At 43.3% G+C, this 27,973-nt stretch overlaps 1 protein-coding gene across 1 annotated transcript; it reads right to left on the bottom strand.

The window, feature by feature from the left end:
• Positions 1 to 156: 156 nt before the first annotated feature.
• On the bottom strand, positions 157 to 27,956 carry ALDH3B1 (aldehyde dehydrogenase 3 family member B1). Its single transcript, XM_079985991.1, has 13 exons — positions 27,844 to 27,956; positions 15,936 to 16,137; positions 15,339 to 15,704; positions 9,792 to 9,954; positions 9,570 to 9,680; positions 8,970 to 9,090; positions 8,711 to 8,796; positions 8,197 to 8,278; positions 7,481 to 7,867; positions 6,857 to 7,023; positions 2,704 to 2,803; positions 1,312 to 1,585; positions 157 to 946 (listed from the first exon to the last, which is right to left on the bottom strand). The coding sequence occupies exons 1-12, from the start codon at positions 27,851 to 27,853 to the stop codon at positions 1,392 to 1,394; spliced, it is 1,989 nt and encodes a 662-aa protein (XP_079842117.1). The 5' UTR covers positions 27,854 to 27,956; the 3' UTR covers positions 157 to 946; positions 1,312 to 1,391.
• Positions 27,957 to 27,973: the final 17 nt, after the last annotated feature.

The following is a 27,973-nucleotide window of genomic DNA, read 5'->3' on the forward strand; positions in this document are numbered from 1 at the left end:
TGGATAAGCAGACATTCTGGATGGAAATTTCCTTGTTAGGAACCATTTATGATTTCGTCACTCAGTACTGCTACTGGTCCCTTTCTGTTCCTTTGGGCAGGAAATTATGCTAAGTATACTGATGGCACCATTTGAATAATACAAGTGAACAACTGGTTAGATTTGATGCAAGATCTTTATTACAGAAATAAAACATTTACTTGTAAAATGTTCAGTTATGCAAGCAGTGTTAATAAGGCTGCATTCATAAGCATAATTACTAGCAAGCAAGCCCCATTTAACTTGGTAGGAATTAACTTTTGAGTACAGATGCTTAGGATTCCTTAGTGATGGGATGAGGAATCTGAGTTAAGGATGTGGCTAATGTACAGAAATGGATATCAGAAGAATTGTGATTATTAGAAGGGGTGCATCTGAGGGATAGTGTATGACTGCATTGAGGGTATAGAACTAAAAGAAGATTTGGCTGTACAAGACGTTGCATGGATTTAACTTTGAATTTTCTTGGAATTAAATTGGTTTAAGCACCAGCCTCTACTTTCACCCATGAAAATATCACTCCTTAAGAAATCATACAGATATAGATATATTCATGAGGATAGCTATTCCAGTGTACAGTGTTCACCAGTCTTTACAAAGGAATTGGTGATCATGGACATTAAATCAGTAATTAGCTTCATAAAACTCTGTTAAAAGGGAAATAAAACTCTGATTTTACCTACTGCAAAAACCTTGCAAGTACTTAGTTAACTGAAGCAGGTAGCTATACATTGTATGACATCAAAATATAACCACCAGCTAGACATTGGACCGACCAAAACTGGGGAGCAGAAAAAGGGGAGGGGTGGGAGGGCATGTAGCAAGTAATCAAGATAATGGGGCAAGGCTTTTCCAGGAGGTAAAAGTTTAGGCAAGTGCCTTATTGGGAGGCGAGGAGAGAGCCAGATACAGTGGTGCCTCGCAAGACGAAAAGAATCCATTCCGCGATTCTCTTCGTCTAGCAGTTTTTTCGTCTTGCGAAGCAAGCCCATTGACGGCTTAGCGGATTAGCGCTATTAGCAGTTTAGCAGCTTTTAGCAGCTTTTAGCAGCTTTTAGCGGCTTATCGGCTTAGCGGATAAGCAGATAAGCGGCTTAGCGGCTTAGAAAAGGGGGGGGAGGGGGAAAAACCTGCAGGAACTTGCAAGACATTTTCGTCTTGCGAAGCAAGCCCATAGGGAAATTCGTCTTGCGAAGCACCTCCAAAACGGAAAACCCTTTCGTCTAGCGAGTTTTCCATCTTGCGAGGCATTCGTCTTGCGGGGCACCACTGTAAAACAATCTTCTCTGTCTCCAGCAGCTAAATTCTTCTAGCAGCTCCTGGGGCCAGAAGGCATATGTGATTCATGAAGTTCACAGCAAGGTGCACAAGCCTTTACGCTTGATGTCAACAAGGGAGAGCAACAATTGTAATTTGCCTTCAGTATAGGGAGGGTAGCGAACGGTGTTGATTGCCTCCAATCCCATGCAGCGCAAGAGTGTACCACGTTGATGAGTGAATGTGTCGAAGCTGAACTTGCCGTGGTACTTGCCAAAGCCACTGTATCCTGCAACAGAAGAAGAAAGCATACAGTTCAGATCCTGCTCCCTGGCAAAAGCTTAGTGTTTGCCCAACAGCCTGGGCATGGCCCAGCCAGGTGGGTCGGATATAAATAATAAAATTATTATTATTATTATTATTATTATTATTATTATTATTATTATTACTATCAATTTTTCCAAGCCAGATTGCAACAGGTGTGCTCAGAAAGAGTTCCCTTATCACAGCCCTTGACGTTTATCTTCAAGGCATTTTCAGGGTTTTGAACCCACTTGGCAATGCATCACAACCTAAAATCATTGACTACAGATAATCTAGTATCTTATTACCTGATTCTACCTGCAAACAGTATATACTTGGATACTGTGTTCTGATGTTCGGCAAGACTTCCCACTTTACTATTACTAGTGAAAATGATCCATGGTGTGGCACATAAAAAATAATAACCAGCTTTTAAAAAATGTAAAGAAATTCAGCTGCAGGCCTCTGCACTCTTGCCTGGGAGCAAGACTTCAGCATAATGGAGCTAATGTATGAGTAAACATGCACAGGATTGTGCTGGACATGTGAAACACGTTCCTTTGATTAAGCCTGCCGTATGAATACTGGAGGGGAAGGAGATGCTGCATTCTGGCAGATTTGAATACAAAAATTTGTTGCCATATTCCTATGGAGACCGATGGTTATCTTGGTGTATATGCTGAAAAAGTGTAATATGTAATACAAATAGTACCTATGAATATGAAACAACTACTACTTCTAGAACTAGAGGTACTGGGACCTGGCCTGAATTGAACAGTGATTCTTCCAGCCCCACAACAACAAAGTTAACCCAGAAGGATTGCTATAATTTGGTAAAGGACGGGTTCAAAGCCTAGAGCCCTTCCTGCCAGCAGATCCCCAGACTACAACTCTAAATGGCACGCTGGGATGCATGTTTGCAGCTAATTCCCTTTTCTATTTTGCATTTTGTGCGTGTAATCAACAAATGCACCAAGAGCAGTACAGAAACCTTGGAGGCCTTTGGCCTTCACCCATGGGAATGGAAGGAGTATCGAATTGGGAGGAAGCATTTGCAGAGGTAGGGGAAATAGACAAGATGGGGGAGAAAGGCCTTATTCATACCTATGCCACCAAATGGTAAGGAGACCAATGTTGAGTATATAATGGTATCATTGCCACAGAAGTTGCCACTGCTTGTACAATTCAATACGTGGTTCACAACCTATGGAGAGAAAAAGAGCAGAAGAATATCAAGGGCCTTGTCCCTGGTAGCCTCAAGTTTGGGGTTTGATAGGTATTAGCTTTTGTAATTAGAGACACTTCCAACCATTTATTTTCTTCAGAGCTGCATCATCAAACTTGCTCCAATAATAGATGTTTATTGACATTTTGCATCTCAAAACCCAAATGGAAACTCCCTTACCCTATGAGGTAGTGCTCACTGAGTACTGTCTGTTTTTGTGAGTCGATACATTTAATAGGGTTTTTCCATTCATGTTCTCTTAGTCCTTTCTAAAAGTTTCTGTACTGATGGCAGTGTCTAGCAAATCATCTGTGAACTGCAATGCAGGCATATGCAAATGTCCCATATGGGGCTCAAACCTGCAACCTTGGGGTTATTAACACCACACTCTAACCAACTGAGCTATCCAGGGGAGATCGTGTTCAGTAGTGTCTCTATGACAATCAAACTAAACCCCCCGTGATCCTCTCCCGGCTGGAGAGGTGATGTGCGGCTATGGCTGGAGCCTCTATAGCCGCCCGTCACCTCTCCAGCCGGGAGAGCGCGCGTGGGGCTAAAGAAGCAATAGCCCCGCGACCCTCTCCCGGCTGGAGAGGTCACGCGCGGCTGTGGCAGGAGCCTCTATAGCCGTGCGTCACTCCAGCCGGGAGAGCGCACGCAGGGCAAACGAAGCCCCCCGTGACCCTCTCCCAGCTGGAGAAGTGACGCGCGACTATGGCAGCAGCCTCTCCGCTGCGCCTTTCCGCTGCTCCCTGACCTGCTCTTAGGGGCTGGTGATGGGCTTCCCCCCGCCAGCCCCAAAGAGCAGGTCGAAAGGAACCTGAAGCCTGGAGAGCGAGAGGGGTCGGTGTGCACCGACCCCTCTCGCTCTCCAGGCTTCCAAGGTAGCCGCCTGAACGCACCTTAAACGGCACCTTGTTTTAGAGCGGGAAAACAAAAGGGGGGAAATTCTCCTACTCTCTGCGCAGCGCCTCCTGCCGCTTTGCTGAAGGGGCGCTGGGCAGAGAGGGGGAGAATTTTTTTTTCTTGTTCTCCCCCCTCTAAAACAAGGTGCGTCCTATTGTCCGGTGCGTCCTATGGTGCGAAAAATACGGTAGATGTCGAAATGAAATAATAGATGTCTGCTGCACTAGCACCATCTGCTGGCCATTTGCAGCAGTTTCGGCAGGAGCTTACGTTTCAGAGGCAGCCCAGTCACCCCAAACAGGAAAACAGTAGCACGTATTACATTTTGAAGATACATCATCCAACTGTTTTCAGTGCCCATTTGGTGAATGAATTCAGCGAACGAGGTTTTGTGAGTCTAATACAAGCCAAGTCACAAGGGACCTGGGATCGGCCGCAGCTCACTGCCCAGCAAATCCTTGTTGGCAAACATGGTGTTGCCACAATGCAGCGCAGCCCCTTTATTGGGGCTGGGAGGGTGAGGTTCAACTCAGCGACAGAGCTGAGTTGTATATAGAAAGTCTCAGTGGGTTTGATGGCATCTCTAGGTAGAGACAATGCTGATCTGGATGGGTCAGTGACCTGACTGTTTAAGGCAGCTTCATATGCGCCTATGAAAAATATACACATCTGGGGCATGAATTGACACTTAGGACTGTGGCACAGTTTCCATTCATTTCAATGGCATTTGTATAAGAACTTTTCCCAGTGGATTGTTCCCATGTGCTGTATAGGGATCTTAATTCACTTATGCCATATATCACATTTTAAGGGTCTTTCCCCTTAAATAAGGTGGTTTATTTTAAATGTGAACTTAAACAACAAATGTGAACTGAAACAACAAATGTGAACTGAAACAACAAAGAGTCTTGTGGCACATTAAATTCATGCTGAAATCCTATACAGATTTTCCTGAGCGGCAAAGAGCAATCCAAACCACCAGGTCTGCTGGCTAGGAGGTGTTTGGATGTTGTGGACGTTGCATGGGGTAAATCACGAGCGTGTCTGACCCCTTGCAGATTTCCCCATTTTGAATTGCACAGTAAGCCTCCACTTAATTCAGTGGAACTAACTTTCACATGAGCATGCATAGAATTGTGTTGGAATGGCCATTTTGCTACTGTTAATGTGACACATGAAATTTTTGAAATTGAGCTACTGTTCTTTATTCATGCATGCTGAACAAAAGTTAGATTCTAGAATTTTCATGCAGTCTAAGACCTTTCCACTCACCTCACTGGCTAGCACAAGACATTGCATTCTGAAAGTGTGTGTGTGTGTGTGTGTGAGAGAGAGAGAGAGAGAGAGAGAGAGAGAGAGAGGGCGCTTGCACTAGCATCAGACAAAAGGGGTGCACACCCTTCAGAGATCTTTTAAAACTAAAAGATACAAAGCATTGGGTACTCCCTCCCCTTTAAAAAAGAAATAGTGGGCTCAAAATCTCACAGGTAGGTGGGGGAATGGAACTATACTGCAATGTCAGAGCCACTATCCAAGGAAGTACACCGGACACTAACACTGTCACCTTCCCCACATCCAAAGCTCTCCCAATATTCATGCTACTTGAGTGCAGGAATTTCTGTTTACCAGCAACTCTGGCTAGGAAGAAGGATTTACCTTGAAAGACGGTTTTACAGACACATTGTCTTTTGTCCAGAAGCCAAAAGCCTTTGTGTGTGATTTATGCCACTGATCCATATAATAACTGGTGTAGTTGCGGGCTGCTTTGAAGCCTGATGATTAAAGTCTCTGCCGCCATTGCGGGCTGCTTTGAAGCCTGATGATTAAAGTCTCTGCCGCCAAAGCTATCTAAAGATGTTAATAACTTCAAGTACACCAGCAAGGCATTCTAGCGTGTCTCAGCCACACAGCCTCACTCACTGCAAAGATAGTTGGGCTGCCAGTCTGGCAAATGAACCTCTTGCTCCAAGGGACAAAACTGAAATGATATGGCACACTTGCTGTTTTTTTTAAACCCTAAAGCCTCAGCTCTACTTTCTGTCACTTGGTGATCACCTTTTAATGTTAGGCTAAGGGACTGGGGAATAAATAGGAATAGAGTTGGCCATAGACCAAATTCTGACTATTTTTCAAACAGCTGTACACTAGATTACTTGTAGCACCACTTTATGGTCCTTGTTCCGTGTATAGCTAGATACTTCAGTACATTTTTTTTTATTTTTTTTAAAAAAAGGCTTAGTAGGAATGTATTTGTATCCTTGTCCATCACAACCACAAACAACCTCAGGTTCTATGTCTGTAGGTCAGAGCAAATTCACTGCTGTCAGAATTCATTGTGGTCACTGATTTTCACGGGACAAATATAGCTTGTTCTTTCTTGCTCAGGCTACAATCCTATGCATACTTATTTGGGAAACAAGGCTGCAACCCTCTATGGAAATAAGCCCATATATGTTTCTTAATAATGCTGTAGCTAAGTCTTCTTTACCTCCATGGAATTCACTTCTTAAGAAACAAGCATCGGGCTGTGCATTTACCATATACACAAACATTTGTTGTATGTTACAAAGAATCTTGAGGTCCAACATGCCTCCTTGCCACCAGCGCACTGTTTAAACACTGTGGGCATGCAGAGATATGCTGCTGGGAGCTGCTTCGTGGACATTATACCAATGTTGATACAGCCAAGCATAAGCACATTTTGAAAGCAGCACCACATTTCTCTGGCTGTTGGCCTGCTTCGGTCACGTTCCTGTAACCATCCCCAACTTCCTGGATTAGGAGAGCTCTAACCCTAAAGCTGATCAGAAGGTCAACGGTTTGAATCCCCGTGATGGGGTGAGCTCCCGTTGCTCGGTCCCTGCTCCTGCCAACCTAGCAGTTCGAAAGCACGTCAAAGTGCAAGTAGATAAATAGGTACCGCTCTGGTGGGAAGGTAAACGGCGTTTCTGTGCGCTGCTCTGGTTCGCCAGAAGCGGCTTAGTCATGCCAGCCACATGACCCGGAGGCTGTACGCCGGCTCCCTCAGCCAGTAAAGCGAGATGAGCGCCACAACCCCAGAGTTGGCCACGACTGGACCTAATGGTCAGCGGTCCCTTTACCTTTACCTTTACCCCTAAAGCATACCTTGCAGTCACAGGAGAAGGCATAGGCAACCAGTGGGCGTTGCTTTCTATTGATGTAGTGGATGGCCTCGTCCAAGTCTCCCACAGTGAAAATGGGCAGGATGGGCCCAAAGACCTCTTCTTGCATGATCGGCTCCCACTCCTTCACATCAGCCAGTACAGTGGGGGCTGCAGGCAGAAGATTGCATCAAGACACATTATATTCTCAGATTGCTCCCATGCCTTCCACTTCAGCCATGGCCTTCGTTTCACCCAAGGCTGCACTTCCCAGTGCACAAGCCCACAATATGCCTCTGAATGCCGGTTACTAGGGAGCGCAAGTGGGTCCAGTGCTCTTGTGCTCAGGACCTGCTTGTGGGCTTCCCTCTAGGCATCTGGTTGGCTACTGTGGGAACAAGATGCTGGACTAGATGGGCCTTTGGCCTGATCCACCAGGGTTCCTCTTGTGCTGTTAAATGTTTTTAATATATTTTAATTCTGTTTTGTTACATTGTTTACTGCCAAGGGCTCCTTAGGGAGAAAGGGCAGGATATAAATGTCAAAAATAAAAAGGGGGGAAATATCAAAGAGGGTCTCCCGGTCTTTCCCCCACCCCAGGCTCCCCGTCAGCAGGTCACTTGCTCACCAATGTAACGGTCACATTCATCAGACTCCCCACCAATGGCCACTCGGCCACATTCCAAGAATGCTCGAAGGCGCCGGAAGTGCTTATCGTCGATCAGACGGCCAAAGTCGGGCGAATCCTGGGGGCAGTCACCGTAGAATTCACGGATAGCTTGGCGCAGGCAAGGCATCAGCCTCTCCTGCGTTTCAATGGTGCAGATCACATAGTCTGGTGCAATGCAAGTCTGGCCAGCGTTGAAGAACTTTCCCCAGACAATTCGGTTGGCCGCGTTCTGGAAATTGCAGCATTTATCCACGTAGCAGGGGTTTTTGCCCCCCAGCTCCAGAGTCAGTGGGGTCAGGTGTTTGGCTGCTGCAGTCATGATAATCTTTCCCACGCGGGGACTCCCTGCAGAGGGATGGCAAGATTTAGGGGAGTCACAAGAAAGATACGCTACTCCTCAAACTCCCACCTCACATTCTGCACCAAGATAACCCCAAATCCTGTGCTTAAAGAAAGAATCTGTGTAAAAAATGAATTTTGGAAATAACATAGCCCATATTTAATTTTTATAATTTACTGCCGTTCCAAGATCAAGGTTTGCTTTTTCAAAAAAGTGGAAATCTGACATTCTATTGGGATGTGGCTTATGAAAATGCTTTAATTTTATAAGCACTATATAAAGGGTGATGGTAATAAAAATGGAGGTGGTTTTTTTTAATAAAAAAAGAGATCACCTGTGAAAAAGATGTAATCAAACTGGTTCTCCAGGAGTTTGGTTACCTCTTCAGAGCCACCTGTCACTACAGCAAAGGTTTCCTGTAAAATAAGAGAAGGTTCACGTTAGACAAATTCATGCAGGATAAGGCTACCAGTGGCTATTGTTATGAAGAGTGCAGCTCTCCAAGATCAGTGATAGTGAGCCTCTGAATACCAGTTGCTGCGGAACAATGGCAGGAATGTGATGGTGTGTTCATTCCTCCCTTGCAGACCTCCCATAGGGATCAGGTTGGCTACTGTGGAAAACAGAGTCCTGGACTAGATCCAGCACAGCTCCTCTTATGCAATTCAGTTTACCACCACCACCCTCCTGAGAGATAGTTCAGTGGTGGCCCCTGTGCCAAAACTTGACAATACCCATCACACCGGGGAAGGAAGACAACTGTAATACTCAGGAGCAGGAAGAAGGCATGTCCAGTAAGTTGGCATCAGTTATGCTCTGAGAAAACACAAAAGAACCAAGGAACTCACCGGGTCAAGATAACAAGGCAGCGCTTCGGCAAGAAGCCTTTCAGTGTGGCGGGCTTGCTCTGCGGGTTTGACAATCACGCAGTTCCCTAGTGGGAGAGAAGGGACACATTACCATAATGACAGGAGACAGAAAGACTACAGCATGCCTGGAAACAAGCAGCAGCAGTCGCTGTAGAGAGACCAGTGGAAGAAGGGAGATGCCAGTGGAGATTCCGCTGTGAAGCACTAGATGGAGGACCTCTCATGGTTTTTCACTCACCAGCTGCGATGGCCCCCACAAGAGGCACCAAGAGAAGATTGATGGGGTAGTTATAGGGTGCAATGATGACGACCACGCCGTACGGGTCCTTGCGGATGAAGGCACAGTCAAGCTTGGTGGCCTATAGGGAAGTGAAGGCACACACAAAAATCTATGAAGCAAGTGGAGCAGAGTGAAGAAGAGTGAAGCGAGTTGTAGAAATGAAAGCCTGAATGTGCATTTCAACCATTGCTGATCTTTAGTGCGAAAATGCATTCAGTTAACATAGCTAAAATGGGGCACTTATGTGATCTTACTAAACCCGTGGGAATTTGAGTGCTGCTGGCACAGGAACTAAAGCACTAGGAGACTAGCTGCTGGAGGCCCGTTTGAGACCTTACATATAGATGATAGATAGATAGATAGATAGATAGATAGATAGAGTAATAATAGCGAATGAGTTAAATGACTCCTTCGAACAGAACTTCCATATAACAGTTTTGAAAGGGTACTGCACAGATACAAGATCCACCCCCAGTTTAATGAGCACAGCTTCTAGACTTTTCTCCCCATTTAACACACGAGGTCATCTTTCCTCTTTTTTCAACTCAGCCTTCTTACCAAGTTCTTGCTCACGTTTTCATCCTTCATCCAGCAGGACAGGTTGTTAAGAGCATTGTTCACCTCACTCCTTGTGAAGGCAACCTCAGCGATCTCCCCTTCAAAATGGGGCTGTACAGAGGACGCAAGAAAGAAAATACATTAGCAGAGTCCATTCTGGGCTGAAGAGCCACACCATGCCGTAACCCTTGTGGTTCCTCTGATCTGGATGACCACACTCACCCTTCGCATATCTTGATTCAGGGCATGCAGGAGATCTGACCTCCTCTCCTCCAGGAAGCGATTCAGGGCCTCCAGCTGCCCTTGCCGATACTCCATGGGACGTGTCTTTCCCGTCAGCCAGGTGGCACGCAGGCAGTCCACAAGGCCAGCGTAGGGGTTCATTCTGGAGAGAAAGCAGGTGCTCTCATTTATTTATTTTACTTATTTGAGGCTTGTGTATATCACTTTTCATTGTATGGACCCAAAGCAGATTGAAGAGCTGCTGCAAGACCCCCATGTCATGGATCATTTATGAAAACACCATCCCCTAAATCAGGATGCCCCAGAATTGTATCATCCTTGATGGGTGTCTGCTTTCCTTATTTTGTTTATTATTGTGTGCCTACCTGGGGAGAATCATCTCCTGCTTAACAGCTTCTCGTCCTATTAATGTAGATGCACGAAACCCTATTGTGTTTCAGGAAAAGGTCAATGAAATGTTTTTCCTTCGTGCTCTGGAGTGGGGTGTGGGTCACGTTGGGGCTGGTATGCATATTCCACACACACAATAGGGTCTGGTATTTAGGAGCTACCACATTTACCTCACAAACTCAGCTGATAAGGGTGACATTCAGAGAATCAACGGAGCCCCACTAAGAACTGGACAGACTGCACGTTAGCAATACTTGCCTCATCTGTTCAAAGTCAAAATAACTTTGGGCTGCACTGGATTGTATTGGGCTAAGTCCAGAGCAGAGCCACTGAAATGAATGAATGGGAGTCATGTTTGTTCACTTCAGTGGGTCTACTCTGTGTAGGACTAGAATTGAATGCCACCCACTGCAACAAGAAGTAAAGGAATCTGTCTACAGCATGTTCTCAACTACTGTGGAGGGTCATAGATGGGGTGCCCACATCCACCACAATACTGCAACAGGCACATCATGATGCCCATCGGTTGAGCTGAATTTTCCATGCTGGATTTGTTCATCAAATGGTCCACCTTCACTGCCTGCACCCACTCCTTGTCTGATTGGACAGACTCCAACAGTAATAAAAATGCTAGCACATTTGCAAAGCTAAACAGGGTACAGTATGGTTTCAAACTGGATGGGAGACCTTGTGCTGAGATGCCTGCATCGCTTGGAGCTGGCTGACCTGACTGGAAGAATCCGCAACCAGAAAGAGGAGGAAACACAAGAAGATTGGAAGAAATTTAAAGAATATTTAGCGAGATATTGCAATATAAGATAATTAATAAATTCCTAGAATTAACAGATTAGCCTAAGGGATAGAAAAAGATTAATAATGATGGCTATTATAATTGGAAGTAAGGATAAGAGTTTGTAATGAAAGAAGATATTGATGTTATAAATATGAAATTGGGAACTGCTAAATATGAGATATGATGAAATTCAGATTGGAGGGTGTCGAGGAAGTCTTTTAGCAATGTAAATATACCTGGGAACAAGAAGAAGAAATTCTTCTTCTTTTTTGTGTTTTTGTTGCTGTTAAGTTTTTATGTTGTGTTAAGTGTAATGTTTTCCTTTTGTTTTTCTGTTTGTGTGTTATAAGAGAAAACCAATTTTAAAAATGGGGGGGGGGGAGATGCCTGCATTGCACTGGGTTGCACTGGAAAACCCTCAGGAAGCCTCCCAACTCTACAATTCTGTGATTTTATGATTCTATAAGAAAGGAGATGTAGGTGCCACAAGACGGTGTGGAAGGACTAGAACAGAAGACTAGAGAAGAAGCAGGCATGAGAAGGCACGCCCCATACATTTAAAGCACATACACATCCCATGAATCCTAGTTTGTTAAGGGTGCTATAAACTGTAGCTTTCTGCAGGATAAAGCAAAGCAAAAAGTTTAGCACCCTGTGATCCAGGACCGGTCTTACTTCTGGAAAGGAGTATCATAACCTGTGAATAACACATGTTGACCAACCTCCAAAAACCTAACCCAAGCCTCCAAAAACCTAATCCTGTTTCCTGAGCTATTTCCATCTCCAACGTTTCCCATTGAATAGGCTCCACCCTGAGACCTGGCCTGGCACTTGCTGCTGCAACATCTTTGGAGGCGTACAGGTTGCATGGATGCAGTCCTGTCATGCTGAGTAGCATTGCCCTTGTCTCAGCTTCCCAGCAGCTGATTGGACAGCTTTTGCTGACAGGAAGACTGCCAGTTTGAACCCAAAAAAGGTAGGTGGAGAAGTGAAAGAGGAATGGAGGAAATCTCCATTCAAGCTTTCCCCTCTGATTATCCCAGAAATTTTTTTGCAGGGCAGTTGTGCAAGACAGGAAATGAGGAGGTAGGATTACGGGGATTCATGGGATTTTTTTGGTGTAGGAATTTCATTGAACTTTAATTCCTTAAACACTGGAGAGCAGGACGAGTTGTTGTGGTTCGAGAACAATACTTGCTTTAGATTCCTGGTTCAGGTTCATCATTGTAATCCAACTGCTTTTAAATAATACTTTGCCCTGACCTAATTGAAAAGTGTCACATGCATCTCCTGGGTTTTGGTTTATCTTTCAGATTGTGGTGACTTTCTTAAGGTAAAGGGTAAAGCGACCCCTGACCATTAGGTCCAGTCGTGGCCAACTCTGGGGTTGCGGTGCTCATCTCGCTTTACTGGCTGAGGGAGCCGGCGTACAGCTTCCGGGTCATGTGGCCGGCATGACTAAGCTGCTTCTGGTGAACCAGAGCAGCGCACGGAAACGCCGTTTACTTTCCCGCCAGAGCAGTACCTATTTATCTACTTGCACTTTGACGTGCTTTTGAACTGCTAAGTTGGCAGGAGCAGGGACCGAGCAACGGGAGCTCACCCCGCCGCGGGGATTCAAACCGTTGACCTTCTGATCAGCTTTAGGGTTAGAGCTCTCCTAATCCAGGAAGTTGGGGATGGTTACCTTCTGATCGGCAAGTCCTAGGCTCTGTGGTTTAACCCACAGTGCCACCCGCGTGGTGACTTTCTTAGTGCTTATCCATAAACCAGTTTTGCCAGTCCGCTTACATTGTGCCTGATTTGCAGCTGGCTTCACACTTCCAGGCGTGGGCAGCTAAGCTAGCAGTCTTGATCTGCCTGTTCTTTCTTTCTTTCTTTTAAGTCCTTTGACCAAACACATACTATAATCTGTCTGTGGACTGAAGCAACTTGTGTTTTAAATTTAAACCAGGCTTGAGATCACGTTGTCTCCCTTGGAAACCCTTCCCTGATACTCAGTACAGAGAATTGAAAAAACCCTTTGTACCTGTTTCCAGATGCAGGTGCTCACAAGTTTTATGTATGCATGTATTCCAGGGCTGTGTCCATGCTCAAAAGAAATCATGCCCTGATTGACACATATTGTGTGTATTTCAGCAGATCAGCTGACTGACACATAGAGGAACTAGCTGACCCAGGTAAGGCAAATGCAGTGCAATTATTGAGCAAACTGCAGGACATGCCCCCATTGCAAACCTTTGATTGCATAAACCTTTCATGTGGTATTCAGCTGAGTTTTACATAGAGTAGAAATGAAGGGACCTAAGAGTTATGTTCATTCATTTCAATGAGTCCACTCTGAATCAATTCATCTGAATAGGTTTTTCGTGATGGTTGTGGAGAAGAACAAATTGCATTGGAAGAAGTCTCAACAAAACACCCATGCCATGGCAACCGAATATTACATTATGTATTTTTGTGTTTTTATATTGTAAACTGCCCTGTGATCCTCAGATGAAGGGTGGTATAGAAATTCAGTTAACAACAACAACAACAACAACAACAACAACAACAACAACAACAACAACAACAACAAATGGGGATGGTTGTGGAAACTGGCTGAAACAACTATAAAAGTGTGCCTGGGTAGATAAACAGTGTGGCTTCTTTGCTATGCTAACCTTTGTAGTGACTCCTACAGTCCTGTTGTTGGTTCATTTATAATAGGAGGCAGCAACCTATTATGCTTCTTGTATAGAATTGGAGCACTGGGCATGGATAGAAAACGACAGGCAACTATGTAAAAAGTTCATACATTGCAAACAAGTTATATACATGCCCAAATGACCTGTATTGTGGTGGAGCAACCATGGGTTGTGTGACCCATTGAAATTAATAACCAGGACTAACTTAGGTCCATTAATTTCAATGGGCCTATTCTGAGCAAAATGCAGTTGGATGCAACCCCATTTCCCAAAGATGCAAAACCCAGCATGTAGACTTCACCAAAAACTCAATGTTTTTGTGAAAATGAATGGGTAAGCTTGCATTCTATGCTCTTACAGTAGTATTCCATAGTATTCAAACACATAAATCCATTAGAAATATTTTGGCATGGATTTAGATGGTGCAGGACACAAAAAGAAGGAAAATGTTGGCTAGAGCAGCCGGTGAGAAAGATGGAGAGAAGGGAACTCAGCAAGGCATAGGGAATGTAGTTCTGAAAGTCCACCTTTTTGTTTTCTTTTTTAAACGAACTATGAGGCACACACTCACCCCAATAATCTTAGGAACTGTAGTTTGTGAGGGAAGCAGGGAATTGTAGCTCTGTGAAGCTTAAACTTCAGTTCCCAGGATTTTTTTTTTCATGGGCCGTGTGTTTCAAATGTACATATGCAGTCTGAATCTTTCATGGGCATTAATCACTAATTTTCAAATGTTTTCCCAAGCCACAAGGATCAAAAACCTACCTTAAGAACTGTTGAGATTTTCAGGGAGGCAAGTTCTATTTTAGGGTCTAGTCTAGATTGTGTATTTCATGGTATGGTTCCCTATGAGTAGCTCTGCATATAATGCTGTTTTATGCATAATTACTTAGCATGCATTTAGATGCTGTAAAATCTATATATTTTAAGTAGTTTTCCACTGAGTTGAGTGGGACAAGTTCACATGAGCAAGGACACCTTTAAAATGCAAAGTTCTTCTACAATTGTTATCCTGCTTATCCTCACAACTGAACTATGAACTTAGTTGTTATTATTCTCATTTTTACAAATGGGAAAATAATGGTGTGAGAAAGTGATGCTCACAGGACTATTCTAGTGAGTGCCTAACTGTAGCAGGGTTGCTACAGTTTTTCTTGCAAAAGCTGCATGTATAGGAACTAAGCATGGGCAACTTCTACAAGTACAGAGATACAGTAAAAGGAGGAAGTTGCTTTCGTTGGCGATGATAATGATGCCTCTAATATCACAGTTAAAGGTACAGAGTCTCTTTGGGGAGAGGTGGTTATATTAACTGAGTCCCAATCCATACTTGGCTCTCTCTCCCTCTTTCCAACCCCCTTGTGGGATGCAATGCTAAGCACCTTTTCCTGGAGCCCCACTGAATCATCTGACTGTAAGGTAGGGCTGTTATACATCCAGATTTTCCAACTTTTGGGTTTTCCTAAAGAAAACAATTTTCGGGTACATAAGGTAAATATGCACAGAATCCAGGTGCAGTGTGACTTATTTGTGTATCCTCTTCAGACTCTGAAGTTGTGACTATGTACTGTACACATACCTGAACTGAACAGAAAATAGGGTCCAGTAAACACAAGAGATCCTTTCTAACTTGTCCTCTCAGTGCCCATTCCTTACCTAGATAATTCACCGCCCTTGTTGTCTTGGCTTGGACTAGGAAGGTCCTGGATTTTTTGTTGTTGTCCTGAAGAGCTCCCTGCTTGTCCTGAAGAGCCTCGTCCTGAAGAACCAGAGCTCCCTGCTTGTCCTGAAGAGCCAGAGCTTCCTGCTTGCCCTGAAGACCCTCGTTGTTGTCCTGAAGAGCCAGAGCTCCCTGCTTGCCCTGAAGAGCCAGAGCTCCCCGCTTGCCCCAAAGAACCTCGCTGTTGTCCTGAAGAGCCAGAGCTCCCTGCTTGCCCCAAAGAGCCTCGCTGTTGTCCTGAAGAGCCAGAGCTCCCTGGTTGACCTGAAGAAGCAGAGCTCTTTGACTGTCCTGGAAAGCCCCATTGTTGTCCTGAAGAACCAGAGCTCCCTGCTTGTCCTGAAAAGCCTCGTTGTTGTCCTGAAGAGCCAGAGCTCCCTGCTTGTCCTGAAAAGCCTCGTTGTTGTCCTGAAGAGCCAGAGCTCCCTGCTTGCCCTGAAGACCCTCGTCCTAAAGAACCAGAGTTCCCTGCTTGCCCTGAAGACCCTTGTTGTCCTGAAGAGCTACAGCTCCCTGGTTGTCCAGAAAAGCCTCGTTGTTGTCCTGAAGATCCAGAGCTCCCTGCTTGTCCTGCATCACTTTGGAGAGGAATTTCTTGGAATTTGTGTTGTTGTGGTTGTGCCCCTGCACCTTCTGTGCTCTGCATATCTTTAATTTGTTTGGGGATTTCTGGAACTTTGCGCTGTTGTCTTATGTCCCACTGTCCTGAGAATACACTTTGCACTATTTCTCCAGCTGGAAAGAGAGAAGAAAACAGAGTAAGTCAAGTGTGCTCTCTGACTGGCAGAAATTCCTATTGGCTTTGGGTACGATTGGGTACGATTGGGAAAGGTGGAAAGTGTTCTATTCTTAAACAGGTGGCTCTTAGCTTGCATTGGTGTTATGTCTATGGACTCAAAATAATTCTAAATTCTCAGGGGACATTTGCAGCTTGTCTTGTTCAGTGCCTCAATTTATTTATTTGCGGTGCTTCTGAGTCACCCCATAACCAGAGTTCTCTGGGTGGTGCACTTTATTTAAATAACAGCATTTATTGTTTTAAAACAAACTTAATCCAGAAGTTTTCAAACTTTTTTATCTGGGCCATACTTTCAGAATAAAAATTTACTTTGCGCCACATCAGTTTTTTTACTGATAAGAAATACCGTACATTGGGACAATATACATTCTGCAATATAATATGTTATAAAGAATATAGGCAATCTATATTAATTGTTATAATATAATGCAGTTAATGAGGAAATGAAGGACCCATGCTGAGAGAGACGGAAGTCTGAAAGTATGGAAGAACTGTACAGTATTTTATTTATATGCAATATTTATTTATTTTTGTAAAAAAAATTATTTCTACATAATATATTTTTGCTAACTGACGGGTGGTGTTTTTTTTTTTACTCTTGTGATACAATATTTAAAATCAATAAAATATATATATAATAAAAAAGAAAGAAAGAAAGACAGTGGGAAACACAACTAGGATTATCATCAATATCACTTGCTCCCATTTTGAGAAGATATTTATCCATATTCAGCAAATAAAAAAATATTATTTTGATTCAGTACTATACTTCACTGAAATGTTTAAATGTTTCTTTGATTGCCCTTGAATCTTCCTACGACACTTGCCATCCTCTCCTGCCACACCAGTGTGGCGCACCACGTCCTTTGAGAACCACTGACTTAATCAAACCTAAAAATCATAGCACAACACTAAAATGATGGAGGTGAACTAATCAAAATGACAGAGGGTTAACACACTGCACAGGGCAAAATAAATTAATCAGGATAACAGCCGAGACTCACATAATGGATATCAATACAAGGTGTGGAAATGATGCTATAATAACTTTACAATCCCTGGAAGAAAAGAAAGGACTTCGCCTGGCACTGGACAGCTATTAATGTGGACACTGCTTGAGCCTCTCTAGGGAGAAGAAAGGGAATTTTACAAATGGAGGGAACTTCTCCCCATCATTACACCCAAAGCCCACTGTATATGTTTGGGTGACAAAGGAGCAGGGCTGCCAAGTGGACCCTGGCATTGCTGTGCTGGCAAACAGCCTTGCTTGTTGGAATGCCCTGCATTGTACTTTTCTGCACCTCAGCTTTTCCCTTTTGCGACCGAGCACATTCTGGATTTGCTACACACACCCAGGTGGTAGTCAGTCTCACCCTGACATTGCCCCTAGGGACTGGTAGGGTGGAAGATGGGGATCAGCTGTAGGTGGAGCAAGAGCCAATTACAGAAAGGGCCAACTCATTCTAGGTTTGTCCTCATCCTCCCTGCTGCTGAATCCTACAAGGGACTGAGACAAAGGAACTGACCGGCAGTGCCACTCCCTGGGCTGGTTGTAAGTAGTAAGGCAGGCATGGGGGGGCTGGCTGGGGGCAGACTGTGGTTAGTGTGGCCGTGCCCCATAAGCCAGCCTCCACTATTAGCAGGTTTATATAAATGCTCCCTCACATTCCTCCCTGTAGGTCAAAAACTAGCACAGCAGGCAAAGGCTACTACATTTCTTTCTTTATGTGCACAGATTTGCTGGGACTTTTATATATGGCAGCCACTCTGCAGCGCAAAGTGTCTCAGTCCATTCTGCAGAGCATGTTTGCCCCTTCAAGTGTCTTCTAAAAATCAGAGGACGAATTTCCTTCACACAAAAGTCTGGTACTCCCATAGCAGCTCAAAAAGCAAAGGATACATAAAATTAGCCAATTTCTCTTTCTTTCCCCGCCCACCCTTGCGCCGTTGCCTCAGGCGCTCTCTGAGCTATGTTTCAATTTTACGATTTGGCATTCCCAGTCTGACTCTGAATTCCTGCCTTGCAGTTCATTTCTGCAAGAAATAAGTGTGCCTGTTATGTTTACTGGTTGCTAGTGAACATAGGAAACACACAGAATGGTCACCTGGAGGAAGTTCATGCAACGTGTGCAGCCTAGAATGAAGTTCCTTGTATGAGTCAGTATCCTAGGTTAATCAGCGCGTTGTGGAATTAATTCCTGGTTTAATTAGAGCTGGTTCACAATTCGTTAATCTCCTTCACTCGCTTGCAGTTGGAGCATGGGACTTGGATCCTGACTCCATGAGCCCTTAGTGGGGGTTTGAGCTCTGAATTCAGAGACCCTTGTCTTTGAAACAGATTGTTTTTGTTTTTTACTTCTACACATAAAAACAGTAATATGTGAAGGACGCTTATTGTAAACCAGAAGATAGCATCATTCCAGAAGAGAATGGTGGGGTTATTAAGGGTGGGGCCTTAATGACCCCTTGGGAATCTGCTTGTTTATTGGGCTTGCAGTGAGCAATGAGTGTCCTAACTCTGTGTTTAAAACAAGATCACTGTCCACATAATGTGTCACGTGGATAATAGCTGACTCAGATTTTCTGGCTAGAACTGCCCCAGAACTGGCTAAACTTGTCTTAAGGAAACAAAGCATGAGTATGAAGGAAGTGTCTAACTAGGAGAGATTAGGTCCCTTCCTAGAATCTGAGACTTCTATGATCCACAAATCGGTGTAATTGGCCTCATCATTCTGCATTAAAATAGTGGAGGGAAATCATTTTTTCTCATGCAATAGCATCACAAGCTTGAGGTCATCTCTTGACTCCTTTCTTCCATTTGCATATCTCTCACGTGCAGTCACAACAATCACATCATGTCTTCCTTTTCAAGATCTACTCTTTCCTTTCTGAATGTCCTGCTAAAGACTTTGCACATCCTTCTGGTAGTCTCTCCCCTAGACCAATGTTTTTCATTGTTTTTAAACACTGCTTCTGATAACCTGAAACACGATACAGTGCTGTGGGCCTTCTTCCTACTGTATCTTCCTCTAGTCGGTTGTAAATGCATTGGCTAAAACCATGTTTTCCTTCAAATGTTATGACCCTGTCAATTCTCTTCTTAAATCAGGGACAGGGAGCCTGTGGTCCTTCAGATGTTGAACCACAGTGCCCAGCATCCTTGACCACTGATGGTGCTGTCTGGATCTAATGGAAACAGGAATTCAACAACATCTGGAGGGCCACAGGTTCCCCATCTCTGCATTAAACCTTTCTCCTTAACAGGTTCCGCATCTAACCTACCCTCCTTCCTTTTGAAGTTTTCTTTTAACTGATTCATATATTTATCATTATTTACTTCAGTAAAAATGCCTCTTGGTTGCACCTTCATCTGCAGACATACAAAGAAAAAGAAATATAAGGCTCCAACATGTATGTTCAATCAATAATTCAACTAAATACATGATCTGTCTTCACTGAAATTTCAGGGTGGCTGATTCACACATGGAAGCAAGTAATCACCTGGTGTTTAAAACACATGGAAGGAAGTGCTACAAAACAGATGGTAAGAAGCATAATTAACTTGCATAATTCGTTGCCACAAAACATCATGTTGGCCCTTAGCTTGAATGGCTTCAAAAAGCAACTTCAGGACAAAACAAAATCATGGAGGTCAAGTTCTGTCAATGGTTGATAGTTAGGTTCACTAAATGGAGCCTTCATGTTCAAAGATGGTGTAGCTTCTGCTCTGTACCAGTGGCTGGAGACAACCTGATTCTAAACAGACAATGACATCACCTTTATGCTCCTTCTGTGTGAGCTTCCATAGGTGTTTGGTTAGCTGCTATTGGAAGCAGAGTACTGGAGCAGGTTGACCTTAATCTGATCCAACAAAGCAAGAGTCAGCAGGCAATGAATATGCCTGGAATTAATGCTATATACGGCAAGGCTATATATTGTCTCCCGGCTTATTTAACTTATATGCAGAATTCATCATGCGAAAGGCTCGGCTGGATGAATCCCAAGCTGGAATTAAGATCGCCGGAAGAAATATCAACAACCTCAGATATGTAGATGACACAACCTTGATGGCGGAAAGTGAGGAGGAATTAAAGAACCTTTTAATGGGGGTGAAAGAGGAGAGCGCAAAATATGGTCTGAAGCTCAACATCAAAAAAACGAAGATCATGGCCACTGGTCCCATCACCTCCTGGCAAATAGAAGGGGAAGAATTGGAGGCAGTGAGAGATTTTACTTTCTTGGGCTCCATGATCACTGCAGATGGTGACAGCAGCCACGAAATTAAAAGACGCCTGCTCCTTGGGAGAAAGGCGATGGCAAACCTAGACAGCATATTAAAAAGCAGAGACGTCACCTTGCCAACAAAGGTCCGTATAGTTAAAGCCATGGTTTTCCCAGTAGTAATGTATGGAAGTGAGAGCTGGACCATAAAGAAGGCTGATCGCCGAAGAATTGATGCTTTTGAATTATGGTGCTGGAGGAGACTCTTGAGAGTCCCATGGACTGCAAGAAGATCAAACGCATCCATTCTTAAGGAAATGAGCCCTGGGTGCTCACTGGAAGGACAGATCGTGAAGCTGAGGCTCCAATACTTTGGCCACCTCATGAGAAGAGAAGACTCTCTGGAAAAGACCCTGATGTTGGGAAAGATGGAGGGCACAAGGAGAAGGGGACGACAGAGGATGAGATGGTTGGACAGTGTTCTTGAAGGGACAAACATGAGTCTGACCAAGCTGCGGGAGGCAGTGGAAGACAGGGGTGCCTGGCGTGCTCTGGTCCATGGGGTCACGAAGAGTCAGACACGACTAAACGACTAAACAACAACAACAATGCTATCCCCTAGCCTTCCTTTCAGCATAGTCATTGCTTCCTCTCATGTCATCTGATGCTAGCCCCTGAGTGTCCTCCTCATACTGTTCTGGCATGCTGTTCCCTATGAGTGGATTCCAGTTGCTGCTGTTTGTTGGAATCCAGTGAGCTTGTGCTCACAAATGGACTTTTGATCCTGCAGATTCTTCTGCTAATGAAAAAGGGAAACAATTTTGTTGTTGATGATGATGATTTGTTCTTCCCCCTTGAGGCCTAATGCCACCTTCCACCATATTCCGGAAGGTCACGCAACCCTCTGAGATCAATTTTCAGAGGGCACTGGGGATTATGGGGGGGGGGGGGAATAGACAAAATCTGCCTTTCTTCTTTTTCTCCTACCAGAGGCATCTATTCAGTCAAACACTAGGGACATATAGGAAGCTGTCTTGTACTGAGTCGGACCAGTGAGTGGTCCATTTGCTCAGCACTGTTTGTACTGACTGGCAGTGGTTCTTCACTACTGAGTTTTTGTTGAATGGATGGTTGGTTTGTAAAGGAAAAATGGATTTAGATTGTAAAGTTGTTTGTTTTTAAAGAGAAACTGCTTTAGGGGAGGGTGGTTCTTAGAAACAGGTGGCTTTTGGCTAAGCCAGGGGTCAGCAACCTTTTTCAGCCGTGGTCCGGTCCACCGTCCATTAGACCATGTGGTGGGCCGGACTATATTTTTTTTTGGGGGGGGGGAATGAACAAATTCCTATGCCCCATAAATAACCCAGAGATGCATTTTAAATAAAAGCACACGTTCTACTCATGTAAAAACACCAGGCAGGCCCCACAAATAACCCAGAGATTCATTTTAAATAAAAGGACACATTCTACTCATGTAAAAACACGCTGATTCCCGGACCGTCTGCAGGCCAGATTGAGAAGGTAATTGGGCCACATCCGGCCCCCAAGCCATAGGTTGCCTACCGCTGGGCTAAGCACTCATTCTTCTCAAGTAGCTCTTTGATGTTTGTATGTGTCTGACTCTCATTGCAGTCCTACATCTAGATGCAGCATGGAGAAGAAATCTGATTCAGTCCACATTTAAAGGTGAACTAACCAAATTTGTACTTTCTGAAAAAATGTGCAAACCACAACACCAGGTATCCTTTGGAATTCGCAGTTATCTGAATTTGGTGGTACAATTTTCTAAGCAAAGTTGTTTATTTTACAAAAAAAAATCATATATTAGGGCAAAGTATGCATAAAAATGAATATATTGATGAAAAGAACAAACAAAATTGCATTATATATTGGGAAATTGCTTGCAAAAATGTGTATATTATTTAAAACTGCTTACAGTTTTTTAATGCTGGTTTCAATGTATGTGGTTTTTTGCTTAAAATATTGTAAGTCACTTTGAGTTGGTGTGGCAAAACAAGTGACTAATAAATTTAATTATTAATTAATAATAAAAATAAATTTAATTAATTAATGTGTATAGAAAAGAAACTGATACTAAAATGCTGACAAATTTTCATGATATTTTAAAATGACAAATTGCTGGAGAACTGAATTTAAGATGAGAAACTCAGAAAACTCAAATTAGCAGATCATCTATCTGTAACTTAGATAGAGGATTTATCTGTTTTTGAAGCTAAAATTCAATGATTTTGTGCTGTGATGATACCTTCAGGCACAAATGTTTCATGCAACTGGTAAGAATGTCATCAGGGATATTTATGGAATCACTGATAACTTCATATGACTTGTCAGGAATAGGGTCTTCGTGTTTTAGAATCATTCCTTCCTTTTAGAAACATTTGTGAACACTCTGTGCAGAGTAGTGGGGAGTGGCAGAGGAAGAAATGGGTCTACTTGATCAGAGTCTGGAATTATAGGGGAGCCTAATCTACTTAATTTATTTGAGTTCTTCCCAACTAAATTCTGCTCAGGGCAGATGGACATGAATGAACCTAAGACATCTGAATTAACTTCAATGGGTCTCCTCTGAATATAACTAGCATTGGATGAAACCCCTTTTCATGTTGTTATCTGTCACTTTTTACATCATCTAACATATCTTTTGCATGGCTTGAGTTTTCGAACTGCCCATTTTTTTCCTAGAAGTGGATCTGGTTGTCTGTTTTTTATTTTTTTTTTTAAGCCTTGATGTGGGTGAGTTTGTGCTGATGGATGTCTGATAATCTATCAAGATTGCCGGTTTGCATGTTATCTGATTTTCTAGATGCAAATAATATAGGCTATCAAAGGGCAGGAAAAATTTACCGTGCTCCAAATTTCCTCCGGCTCATAGCATTTATGATTAATTGCAACTTGTTTTGGCTCAGCCCTATTAAATGTTAGGGAGCGTGTGTGTGTTTTCTTTTTTTTTCTTTATGTATGCCAATCAATTTTGGTGGTTTTTGTTTATGCAAGGAAGGTTCAGCGCGAAAGATGGTTTGGAAAAACTTAAGTACGGTAAATAAAATGGCAACAAGTGAAGTTTCCTCTGAAAATCAAGGGCATTCTGGTTTATACAGCCTACATGTCAAAACAGCCTGGCCATACAAACCCATTGCAAAGTAGAATAAATAGCACACATAGTGGTGCAGAGATAGTTAAATGAACCGAAATGTCATTTTTCGGAAGCATCACCATACCTTTCCTTATGTAAACGTCTTTACTCAGATTACCTCCTTATGCCTTGTCAGAAGTGACTCAACAGGTTTTCCCCTGTACAATGCTATATTACTGCGCTGTTTTGTTCCATTTAGGAGATAAAATAGTATTCTTTTTTTCACACCAAGCTGTCTAATGACCTTGTGGGTGTTGTCTGCAGCCTCAGTGGGGCCCTGGAAAAATAAAGCTTGTACCTTGGTTCATAGAGCAGTGTGATCCCCAAAGCTGGCATTGTATTTACCTGAGCAGTTCTTGCCACCCTGGTAAAAACTGACACCCCAATTTAAGGCATTCATACTTTCTGTTTTAATTCTGTTCATATCAGTTCCTATGTCACATTTTTAGTACTGTTCTAGTTATGTCTTCAAATTGTGATTGTACAAAACAATAAATTCATATGTTAAACTCAAGGTGTTTTTTTAAAAAAAATAAACTAGTAGAAATGAAACTGTATGGCTACTGAGCACTTCACATCTGGTTATCTATATAAACATTTATTTAAATTGGGGAGAAGTGTTACGTATTGCTATTTTACTATAAACAAAAACAAACCCCAATCAAATTAAATTTACTGGACAATGCAGTATATTTTGTAATGGTCAGTTTCAGAAACCATTTTTAAAGCTTAGTCATACTCCAATATAAAATTGACCTGTTACATAATATGACCTAAGAGTTTACTGACATATGTTGTTGACCAAGTTGGTAAAAAACAACAACCCAGCTGCTTAACTGGAAGCTAGGTATACAGAATCTAAACATTTCTTTGGAGTCAGTGGGTCTGAAATTGTTTCAAGGTTACCTCAGTATTGCCAATACTATACGTAAGTACAGAAATGTGTTCTTATCACAACAAATGTAATATAGGCATGTATGGAAACTGTTACCATTGCCATTACCCTTTTAAAATACATGCAAGCACAGACTTAATCCATTTTTAAAGTATTTTAAAAGGAAACAGAGGACTGCAAGAGCTTCCACTAGTACAATGGGGCTTCCCCACTGTCTCCCCCTCATGTGCCCCCCACAAATTTGGCTTGGGGGTCAAGGGAACCCATAAAGCAGCACATGGTGAAGAAGATGGGAGATTGTTCCACCTGGCAAGCTGACAGAACAACTGGGAAAATGTGATATTGAATTCCTCCCAGAATTCAGCATCTCTGAAAGAAAATGTCAGATACACATCTGGTTTGTAGTTGGGGAACCGTGGCAAGGGCAAAATGTCATGTGATAGCCTTCAGTGTCTTTACTATTTACATCAGATCTCAAATCGTCCATGAATTAGCTCAAATTAGCTGCCTTCCACCTTTGCCTTTGTTGAAAATGAAAATACTTTATGTGGTTCGTTGGACTTGTTGAACTCTGTTGCTACCTGTTTAAATACCTGCTTATCTGTTTAAATGTAACTACACCATGCATTTTAGTTATAGAGATTAATAAAACAGATAATATAATTGTATTGTATTCTGATTGTATGTTTTTCTATTGCCTTCAAACCAGACTGTTTTAGAAACAGGGAGCTGTCTGGGCATCCATTTAACTTACAGAACCGTAGAATTGAATAGTTGGAAGGGACCCTGAGGGTCACCTAGTCCAACCACCTGCAATGCAATAATCCTGTTCCCATGTAAACAGCGAGCTAGTCAGCAACTTTTTTTGTCAATTTAAGACCACTTCAGGCAAGAGAGGGGAAGGCCAAAGTCCAACCTCCCCTCCTAAATGTGGCAGGTTGCCACATCCCCTTGCCACACACAATGCTCCTTCACACCCCTTTCCCTCTGGGGAAAGAGGCCACATAACACCCCCCAGGAGGCCAGATTTGGCCAATGGGACTCCAGGTTTTCCTCCCTAGTATACAGATTCCATTGAACCTATTACAGCAGGAAGGACAGACTTATGCCCCCTTCAACATGTTGCTGAACTACAGTGCCCATCATCCTTCACCATTGGCAGTGCTCACTGGGGTTAATGGGAGTTGGAGTCCAACAACACCTGGAGGGCAACAAGTTCTCTGCCTTTGCTGTATGCTTTCACGCGCTCTCTCTGTTTTTAGTAAGTAGATTAAATACTGAAAAACTTCTATAAAACTGTACTGTACAGTGGTACCTCGGGTTAAGTACTTACTGTATTTTTCGCTCTATAAGACGCACCAGATCATAAGACGCACCTAGTTTTTGGAGGAGGAAAACAATAAAAAAAATATTCTAAATCTCAGAAGCCAGAACAGCAAGAGGGATCGCTGTGCAGCGAAAGCAGCAATCCCTCTTGCTGTTCTGGCTTCTGGGATAGCTGCGCAGCCTGCATTCACTCCATAAGACGCACACACATTTCTCCTTACTTTTTAGGAAGGAAAAAGTGAGTCTTATAGAGCAAAAAATACGGTAATTCATTCCGGAGGTCCGTACTTAACCTGAAACTGTTCTTAACCTGAAGTACCATTTTAGCCTCCTGCTGCCGCTGCGCCACCAGAGCACGATTTCTGTTCTCATCCTGAAGCAAAGTTCTTAACCTGAAGCACTATTTCTGGGTTAGCAGAGTCTGTAACCTGAAGCGTATGTAACCTGAGGTACCGCTGTAATATCCTTTGCAGGGAAATATTATTGGGTGGAATCAAAACAACAGGAAATTGCTCAGTCACTGCAAGCATCTCTGCTTCCCTGATGGAGGAATCTCCCCTCTCCTCCCCCCTTTCACACTATTATCCTGACCCCCCAGATCTGATATGGGGAAGGAGAGAGGAGAAAATCCCACTGTACTAGTGGCGCTTGTTGTGCTGGTTCTCGCTAGCGCAACTGTTTCATCGAATCTTGCCTATAATTTTGATTATACCATTTCCCTGGTAAATACAGGGAGCAGGAGACAGATAATTGCTAGTTCCCTCACCCAGAAATTGCTGTTCTTGCTCACAATGGAAGCTTTCCTGGATGTTGCCAACAATGGACTTTTGGTCTGGTTCTAGATTTGTCTTTTTTCTGCCTAGACAGAGAATACGGTAACAACATTCATCCCTCTTGGGGCTCAGGCAGGATTCATCCCAGGAGCCCCAAATGTTTCACAGACAAAGTTCTTGGATAAAGGAATCGTAGTGATGTCTTCTGAGGGAGCAGCTAATACCATCATGTGACTCGAAGTCGCTGTTGCTCAGTAGATTTCTGAATTTTCCTTTGTTTAAGTAACTTCCATAGCATAAGAACAAAAGCCATTATTAGTGATAGGTTGCCCAGAAGCCCCTGCATAGCTAGAGGGTTTGACGAGTGCGCTCAATGCTGTGAACTACCATGACCTCTGATAGAGTAGGTTGCCACTTGCCTCGATCCTAATACAGGCCAGACACTTTATTATTTTTAATGTTAATATTTGCCAGTTTATCTTCTTGCAAAGTAATTTAAGGGGACTGACATTAAAACCAATTCAAAGCAACAATAAAAACCTACAATTCAAGCAATACATATAAAAAAGCCTAAAAACACAGCAAAACAAAAAGGCAGGACTACGGGCCCTGCCCCACTAAAAGACACCACAGTGCTATTCTTCAAATTAAGGGCCCAAAGGCCAGGAATAGAGAAAAGGCTTTGCTTGGTGCCTAAAGCTGGATAAAGATGGTGCCAGATCCCTGGAGAGCGCATTCTACAAGCTGGGAGCCACCACTGAAAAGACCCTTCAGACTCCCTATAAGGCTTTGTAAAAACTGTTGCTAAAATAGCTGTCATTGTCAAATGTCCTGCTGGCCAAACATCCTCAACGCTTCCTTAGCTATACAGTCCAGCCAAAGGCTCAGGCCACACATCAACATTTCCTTACGAAGCTTCTTTTCACAATGATCCTATGAAGGAAGCTTCTTATTCCCATTTTACAGATGGAAACCAGAAGCTGAGATATAGCAACATTCGGAGCCTTGCAGTGTCTAGAACCAGAACTGCATCCTGCATTTCTCAGATCTGATGCAAGAGCACCAATATTTTATCTGTAGTTTTTGCTAACTCATTTTCGTACACAACATGCCCTCAGCCATTGACAACGCTAGGGATGTGCAGATCTGAACATGCAAGCAGAACATGCTGTTATCCTTGTCCTCTCAGCTATCCAATTCCTTGAAGATGAGATGGAACTAGCACCCCCTAGAGGGACAAATCTGGATCTTATCCAACCAACATTCATAATAGTACCTCTTTCCATTGCTGCTGCTGCTGCTGTTGTTGCTGCAATCCTCAGCCTGTCTTCCTGCTGCTTTATGTCTGGCTGGCCCTGGGTGCTACTAATGAGAGGAAGCCTCAGCACCTTATTTCTCTGGAACTA

Source organism: Podarcis cretensis, assembly GCF_951804945.1.
Source record: "Podarcis cretensis genome assembly, chromosome: 1".
Lineage (NCBI taxonomy): Eukaryota > Metazoa > Chordata > Lepidosauria > Squamata > Lacertidae > Podarcis > Podarcis cretensis.